The 8,821-nt window shown below is 35.9% G+C and overlaps 1 protein-coding gene across 1 annotated transcript; it reads left to right on the top strand.

The window, feature by feature from the left end:
- The first annotated feature begins 300 nt into the window (after positions 1-300).
- LOC145054209 (zinc finger protein CONSTANS-LIKE 9-like) lies at positions 301-3,584 on the top strand. The gene is made up of 5 exons (XM_079002352.1): positions 301-461; positions 1,110-1,766; positions 2,291-2,482; positions 2,747-3,009; positions 3,096-3,584. Exons 2-5 carry the CDS (start codon positions 1,242-1,244, stop codon positions 3,223-3,225), a joined length of 1,110 nt encoding a protein of 369 aa, XP_078858478.1. The 5' UTR covers positions 301-461; positions 1,110-1,241; the 3' UTR covers positions 3,226-3,584.
- The last annotated feature ends 5,237 nt before the right edge of the window (positions 3,585-8,821 follow it).

Consider the following 8,821-nt stretch of genomic DNA (forward strand, 5'->3'; position numbering starts at 1 on the left):
TATAAAATTACTAAGGGTCAAAACTAACTATGCTGATCATTTACATCTAACAAGTGAGAAGAAAACAGAGATAAAATAGTGAAACAAAGTTTATTAAGATAACAAAAATTTCAAATTGGCATATGTACAAGGATGAAATTGTACTATTAAACCAAGAAAAAACAAAAGAAGTGAAGAGGGCCTGAGTTTTAAATGTCAAGAAAGGGACAAGGACCCACTTGGCACTTGCTCTCTCTTTCTCTCTCCTTGCACTTTTTGCCCTTTCTATAGATATTTTGTGATGTGTTGTCAGATATTTTACACACCTCCGCAATCAACACCTACCTCACAACAAATACCCGAACACAAGAACAGATTAGGAAAAGAGAAAAGAAATCTGAAGACTGAAAAGCTCTCTTCTTTATTAGGGTTTTAAGCGTCTGAAACTCAAAAAGATCTCAACTATAGCCCTCTATATCTTGGTAAGCTACTAAGCTTTATGGGTTCTGTTTCTTGTAACTTTATAGAAATGGGGTTTTCTGGGTTTGTTTGATTTGTCGTCACCTATAAGTTCTGGTTCGATTCATCGATGAACATTTCTTTATTGTGAATCTTTTCCGATGAAGTTTTCATCTTCTTTGTCAGTATTCGGCTATTTCCACCGGCTTCGTTTTGATTTTGTCGAAAATTTGAGCTTGGATTATCATCGTATATGCTTGTTTTCAGCTTGATCTGCTCCACTTTAAGTTTCGATTAATTTTCTCCCATTTTTATCGGTTTATTTAGGTCTTTACTGCTAACTGATTCTTAATTTTGCAACCCACAAATCAATTTGAAGCCTTTTTCTACTTCGCTTTAGTTTTCTAGATTCTGGTTTACCTTTTATTCAGATGCAAGATGCTTAAAACCCTTTCAATTCGAAGCTTTTATTCCTTTGGCTTCCATCAATTTTGTATTATAGATTGTTCAGCAACGATTTTGTCAAGAAACTACACATTTATTCTATGATTTTATCAACAAGATCTAATCAACTTGTTCATATTATGAATCAATTACGTGCATTCATTTAATCTAATTCGAAAATTTTCCAACTTTCTGATTAAAATTTCCATTTATCCTGATTGATGCAGATGACTTGATCTCACAAACAGTAAAAAGTCCACTTCTGACAGGATCTTGCACGAGTTTCTGTTTTTCTTTCTAAAGTATAAAGTTAGAGAAGCCAAAAAATCTTGATCTGGGTAACGTCTTTTCTTGAAAACATGGGGTACAATTGTGATTACTGTGGGGAGGCAAGGTCAATGGTGTATTGTCGATCAGATGCAGCTTACTTGTGCTTATCATGTGATCGAAATGTTCACTCTGCAAATCCACTATCAAAGCGCCACATGAGAACACTTGTATGTGATACATGTAATTCACAGCCTGCGGTTGTTAGATGTGTGGATGAAAAAGCATCTCTTTGTCAGAATTGTGATTGGGTAGGTCATAATGGAGCTAATTCAAGTGCAAGTACACATAGTCGACAAACGTTAAATTGTTATTCAGGATGCCCTTCGGCTGTTGAACTTTCTTCTATTTGGTCCTTTATGGAATCTTGTGAAGAAGATATGGAATCAATGAGCATCGCTGATAACAGCCAAGAACATTCTGAAAACAAGACTCAAGATTCATCATTGCCAGATGAGAATAAGAGTGATTGGATGGGTTCTTTCAACATCGAGGTTGATAATAAGTCACAAGACATCTTTCACCAAGTAAAACCCTTGAATTCTTCTCAATCAAAGGTAAAATTTTCTTCCTTTTCAGTTATCGTTAGTTCAATTTTGTTATAGTTGAAGTGGGTTGATCACAAAAGCTTTAAATTTTCGATCTTTTGCATTTTTATTAGTTCAAGATTGTAAAAATTGAAGTGGGTTGATTACAAAATCTTTTACTTTTTAATCTTTATGAGCTTTTTTTGCATCTTTATTAGTTGAAGATTGTAATAACTAAAGTGGGTTGATCACAAAATCTAAAATTTTGAATCTTTATCGAGTTTTTTTGCATCTTTATTAGTTCAAGATTGTAATAATTGAAGTGGGTTGATCACAAAATCGTTAAATTTTCAATCTTTATCGAGTTTTTTGCATCTTTATTAGTTCAAGATTCTAATAATTGAAGTGGGTTGATCACAAGATCTTAAATTTTCAATCTTTATCGAGTTTTTTGCATCTATATTAGTTCAAGATTGTAACAATCGAAGTGGGTTGATCACAAAATCTTTAAATTTTCAATCTTTATTGAGTTGTTTTACATGATTTACTTGCAGGTATCATATTCAAGGACAAAAGATTCTGAACAAGTCGTGGATGATGGGCTCTACGATGATTTCACCATGGATGAAGTTGACATGAACATCGAAAACTATGAAGAACTCTTTGGTGTAGGCCATAACGACCCAAAACATCTTTTTGCAAAAGATGGAATCGATAGCTTGTTTGGCATGAGAGACTCAACAAAGGTATCTATCTCTATATCTCTATCACTCTCATTCATATTTTTTTTAGTTTCTAAAATTATCACAAATTACTAAAAAAAACATTATCTTTTCGGAAATTCTGCAGTTTAACCTCTCTCATACATCATCTTTTTCCAATCAAACCTTAAAAGGTTCATACATTTTCCAAATTAACCATTTTGACCTGCCCAAAATCAACGGCTTTTTCGTAATTTCCCCTTAGAATTTATACATTTACTAATTGCTAACAACTTTTGTTTCTTTTAGGAGCCAGAATGCAGTCAAGCAGCCTCAGTGGATTCATTAATGAGCTGCAAAACCGAACCAAATGCGTGTTATGCAAAGCAACATTCAAATCTTTCATTTTCAAGTCTAACTGGTGGTGATAGCAGTGGTGGTGAATATCAAGACTGTGGGGCCTCATCTGTGGTTCCAATGGGTGAGCCACCTTGGTGCACCCCTGGTCCAGGAAGCACTACTATCAGAAGTGATGCTGTTCTTCGTTACAAGGAAAAAAAGAAGATGCGCAAGTGAGTGTGTTTGCATGTTACACGCGTTAAAATTTCATCTTTTTGTATTACGAAATCGCCCTTTTGACACTCGATTTTTTGTGCAGATTTGAGAAGAGAGTAAGGTATGCAACACGAAAGGCGAGGGCAGATGTGAGAAAACGTGTGAAAGGTCGGTTTATTAAGGCTGGTGAGGCTTATGATTATGATCCCATGACTGAAACAAGAAGCTTCTGAGAACACATGTAGAAAAACTGTCGAATCAAATCTTTGTTTAACTTGTCATCTTACTTGGTAAGAGGATGAGTTAAGAGGGTTTAGTGGTGGTGAATTGTTGTGTTTCTGATTGGTGGTATGTACAGAATGAAGATCTTTGTAAATTACAGATGGATTTAGGGTTTGAGTCTTGACAATTTTATAGTTCATCTGTTGATGGATTTTATGTTTTGTAGTGTGTAGTTTTTTTTGGGAAAGTTGTAAGGATGACATTCTTGTTTTCTGAGATTGTTTCGAGCATGAATAAGGTAGTTTCTGTTCGAGGTATGGTAGCTCTGGTGTAACATGAAAAGAAATCAATAAAGACGGATTGGATCTTAGATACCCTTGTAGTGAGAATAAGCACCAATGAAGTTGATAACGAGCATGTAAAATGTAGCAAGTTTTTTTTAAAAAAAAATTATGTTTATATTTCTTTCATAGGATGTGGCCATTGCGTTATCTCAATTAGGTTTTCTTTGATAAGATAAAAAGTATTAACATCTCTTTGATTCCCGATCTATTTGTTTGGGATTAGGTTGAAGACTAGCTTCACTTTCTTTGCTTTGGAGCATTACACAATACCTTATTAAATTTGGCCATAGGACTAGGTTTTTATGTATTCCAATAATAGAAACACAAATATAAGATGCAAACAAAATTAAAGAACACATAGGATTTATATAGTTCATGCTTCATACGGTTAGGTCAGAACGAACAAAACTCCACATCTCAACCATCTTCTGGTTGGAGGTTGATCAACAAGCAACCAACTGCCTTCCAAGACCTAAACTCAAATTTGTGTAACATTATCTCTTTAGTTTGATGTCTTCTTGATTGTGTAACATTATCTCTTTAGTTTGATGTCTTTCTCATCAATTATCTAGAAGATTGGTTGAAGCTGAAAAAAGATTCAAACTTCTTTTGTCACCATTTTGATAAACATATATATTGGATTCTTGGTAAGAATGATTTTTCTCAAGTACGTGTCATCATTTATATACCTCTTGGTAACATTTTTAAGTTCACACTACCTTTAAAACTCTCACTTACATTTGAGCTCCACTAACTAGAGCTGAGCAAAACTAAAACCGAAAACCGATAAAAATGAAACCAAACATAAACCATCAGTTTGTGTTTTGATTTTTTAAAACCATAAAATTTGGTTTGGGTCTGATTTGTGTATCAAAAACCGACCCCGCTAATACCGAACTGGCCCAATGGTTTTGAAACCGATCAGAAACCAACCTATTGGTTTTGAAACTGACCGAGTATACTCTTATTAGTTATTTAATATATTTTTAACAAATATTATATACACTACCTTATTCTATTATGTGTACATTGACTTCTATAGTCAAAGGTTTCCATTGGACCATATTCTTGTAATCTTTTCCTTTCTGGCGACGGGCATCAAAACATAAACAACAATTACATCGACCGTTGACAGAGAAACGGTGGCTATGGAATCTCCTTTGGAAAAAAGAGTCGAAATAATCACAAAAACAACAAACAACAATGGAATCAAGTGCAAAGAACATGAACGCGCACCACAACAAGGATGACAGGGGATGTTGCTAGGGATAGGGTTTTGGATTCAAGGATTTCGATGTTACCCGTGGATGGCGGTGTAATGGGAAACCTTTTAGGGGGCATTTCAATCGAACGATTCTCCTCCTAAACAATGTTCTTATTCTTCAGAATCCTATTAACTATTCGGTTCTTCATCACAATCTCTGTAAACGAAAAATCCCTCGACTTACTGAAAATCAAATACAATCATGGAATACGAAAACAACTCTCGTATCTCTTACTTGAGCTAAGAAAACCTGAGATTTATCAACCAATTTCATGGTTTGCAGCATCATACACCATCATCCCAACCCCCTAATAGGAACAATGTTCTACTACCAAACACAACATCCAAACATCGAATCATCAATTCTTGGAATCTCAAAAGTATGTGGTCGGTTCGCTATATTAACATGGTATCATATTCACTATTCATTCTGTTTTCTATCATAAAATCGGGATACCAGATTTACTATACGTCATCGCTGTTTATGGGGTCTCTAATGGCGTTTGTTATGTCTTCTATTGCATTAGCGTATATTGTAAGTGGGTATATTGGGGTTGCGCTTTCTTCATATGTTGAGGTTACAGAAACTGATTTTTGCAACCAGTTAAAAGTTTCAATTAGGTTCAAAAGCTATCTAGAAAGAAATTTGAAGAAAAAGTTCGATTAGGTTTTAGAAACGATGTATGCATTGGGATGAGATCCAAAACGAAGGTGAGCAAAACAATAATTTCTAAAAAGACATGAGATCGAGAATAGAGATGGGCGGGATGATGATGTGTGCATTTGGAGACGACGACCTTGAATTACTGGGTCTTGGAGCATCCATTGAAGATGAAGGGTAAGAGTTACAATTTTTCCCATTTGATCTGGATTTGATTCCTCACATTTATGAAGATATGTCTAGATGGCTATGAAACCTTTGACGATCTGAAGTCAATGTACACATCAGCACCTTTGACAATCTAAAGTCAATGTACACATCAACACTTTAACTTGGAAACCTATTAATTTTTAAAAAAATTGTATTTTTGACATGTAAATTTCGAGTTTAATGGTCTAAAGGGTCCAAAAAAAAGTTAAATTGTCATTTAAAACCAAACGTGAAACTTTCATGTGCTTTTATGTCAATAACCCGAGAAAGAAAAGACTAATTGGACTTAGTCAAAGGGTTTAGTATGGAAAATTCCAAGAAATGAGAGCTATATTCAGAGCAATGTCAAATTGAGTAAGACTCAAAGCCCCTGTACGGATGAAGAGATAGTTGATATGAGTCAAGCCCCCTATGCTTTGACTTTAGGATCGATCATGTATGTTATGACATGTACTCGCCCTGTTGTGCCCTTTTCTTTAAGCATGGTCGGTCGCTATCAGGTAAATCCTGGCAGAGCTCACTGGACAATAGTAAAGAACATTCATAAGTATCTGCCAAGGACAAAGGATATGATTCTAGTCTTTGGAGGTAGTGATATGTTGAGAGTGAATGAGTATAGTGACGCCAACTTTCAAATAGATAGAGACAACTTTCATTCTCAATGTGGTTGGGTGTTCACATTAAATGAAGGAGTAGTTACTTGGAAAAATTACAAACAAGATACGGTGGCTGATTCTACTTGTGAATCTGTAACGTCCCAAAATACTGAGTAAAAATTTCATTTAAATAAGTTAAAGCCATTGATTCATTTTTCCAAAGATGATTAGAGTTAAAGTATTCTCAAAACATTAAAGAAATTTGTAAACATTCAGTGCAGAATAAAACTCCAGAGGATGCAGTGCGATCAATTCAGACCCTTCATTTGAAAACATAAACATAAAACCATAAGAACAAAGCTTATTGAGTTCCCCAAAATACCACATACTTAACATAAATAACAAATCGAAACTAAACTGGGTCTATTTCACCCCCCTTCGGTATCTTTCAATCGGTACTGGTTCTATTTCACCCCCTTCAGTATCTTTCAACCGGTAGTGGGTCTATTTCACCCCTTTCGCTATCTTTCAACCAATACTGGTTCTATTTCACTCATGAGTCTATTTCAACTCCTTCGGTATATTTTCACCAGTACGGGTCTATTTCACCCCTACATCTAAACATACATTCATACCAACAAGAGTCACAAAGACAACAAGTACATACAGGCATATCAGCAAGTGTCGCAAAGACAACTATCATCCTATAAACATAATCTAGTGGGCAAGAATTGGTGTCTTCGACTCATAAGTACAGTGAAGAGACTCGCCTAAATTACTCAATAGAAGCCCAATAGCTACCTCATCATCAAAAAAGCCAACCCAAACTTCCTAAAACCAAACCGACACCAATCCTTAGTCAAATACTCCATTCTACCTAAGTTTGACCAAAATTCAAACCGGTCAAAAAGTCAGTGGTCAAAGTCCAAAAGGTCAACGGTCAACTTAGTTAAAGTTAACCACGTCGTGACTATTCCTTGGTCACATCATGAGAATGCAACGACAAACAACCGCGATTCTCGACACTGTCACGTCATGACACATCCTATGCCACGTCGTGACTTCTGGTCAGAAGACCAAAATCTTCATTAAGTGCTTAATCTCTTCAGACCAAGGCCCAAAAACCTCATATCTAAATCCTAAATAGCTTCATAATGGATAAAGTTTCCAACTTTATCCATTAGGATGGTCCAAAAAACCAAGATCTAGTCTTTAAGTCTCAAAGGGACCAAGAATGCATCTTCCTCAGCTAAATCCATTAAGTTCAAGTCTCTAACCTTCAGATCCGAATCAATATGATGTTTAGATGGATAAAGTTTTCCAACTTTATCCATAATAATGTCTCAAGATTTCAAGATATAAACTTTAATACACCAACCAAAATGGCCTAAATGACCAAAATAACTTGCATCGCTGAAAAGGAAGGCAAAATATCAAAACTTTCCTAGTCCATGAGCTCCAGGAAAGCATTCTAAACTGATCGAAAAGGTGTTGGGGTCCAGATTTGAAACATACAATGTTCTAAGGAAATATGCCTTATCCTAGTTCCCTTAGTCACCTATATAAACCCTCCATGGGGTTCACAACTTTGGCCATCTTATTCCCATAAGGCATAGCCGAAATTTCTACTCTCCCTATCATCTCTCTTTAAGCCTCCTTGTTGTTAGGGTTGGGTGTGAACATCAGAGGTACGAGATTTCTGGTGCTAACTTCCAAGTGACTACAATAAGGATTTTGTTTTGATTATCTACTAGTATAATCAAAAGGTATGTAACCCTAAACTATTTGGTTATTTTCGAAAATACGAGGGTTCTTGTAGGGTTCTTGATGTTCAATTTGTTATTGCATTCAGTAGTGAAAACATAGATCCTTTAGGTTGCATGTAAACTTAGGGTTTACGTTTTTTTGCAAAAATATGATTTTTGTAACCTATAAATCCCATCAAATCCCACTTTCGCCCCTTTAGGGAAGAAGCTCATCCGCTGAGCATTCTCCATGTCAGCGATCCATCGGCAGCTAGCAATGGGGTCCTTAGGCCCAAAGAACTCTGGAGCTCCACAAGCCTTGCACTCCCAAAATGAAGGAGTCTGCACTCCCAACTATCCTGGCGTGGTCTCAGCCTGGAAAGCCCCAGTTTTCTCATTTAGTAACTCCATAACCCCAGTGTGATACACATCTATACGCTCCTGCATAATCTCCATGATCCCCGCCTTGATCGTACCAAATATCACAAGAGTCTACTCCAAAATACTGTCACGCCCCCAAACCAGAACGGCGGAAACCTTTGGGGGCGGAGGACATCATGTCAAGTATCACAACACATGCATTATAGTAATCAAAGTACAAACAACCATTGCATTAATAATGTATAAGTTTTTACATAAGTGTTTAAACATTACATATTCAAACAACAAAAGTAGATATAGTAAAAGACAAAAGACGTAGTATGGTACTAAGTTGTCTTCTCAAAAGCTTCGGGAGTGTATCTGTCTACTGGATTCCTGAGAATACAAGTTATTTTGAAAGAGATGA

Source organism: Lactuca serriola, chromosome 5, assembly GCF_051521515.1.
Source record: "Lactuca serriola cultivar US96UC23 chromosome 5, Lser_US96UC23_V15, whole genome shotgun sequence".
Taxonomy (NCBI): domain Eukaryota; kingdom Viridiplantae; phylum Streptophyta; class Magnoliopsida; order Asterales; family Asteraceae; genus Lactuca; species Lactuca serriola.

Excerpts from the sequence above, each read along its gene's own strand:
- LOC145054209 (XM_079002352.1), top strand. The coding sequence starts at position 1,242 with ATGGGGTACAATTGTGATTACTGTGGGGAGGCAAGGTCAATGGTGTAT. Across the intron at positions 1,767-2,290 it reads TGAATTCTTCTCAATCAAAG|GTATCATATTCAAGGACAAA; the intron begins GTAAAATTTTCT and ends ATTTACTTGCAG. Across the intron at positions 2,483-2,746 it reads GCATGAGAGACTCAACAAAG|GAGCCAGAATGCAGTCAAGC; the intron begins GTATCTATCTCT and ends TGTTTCTTTTAG.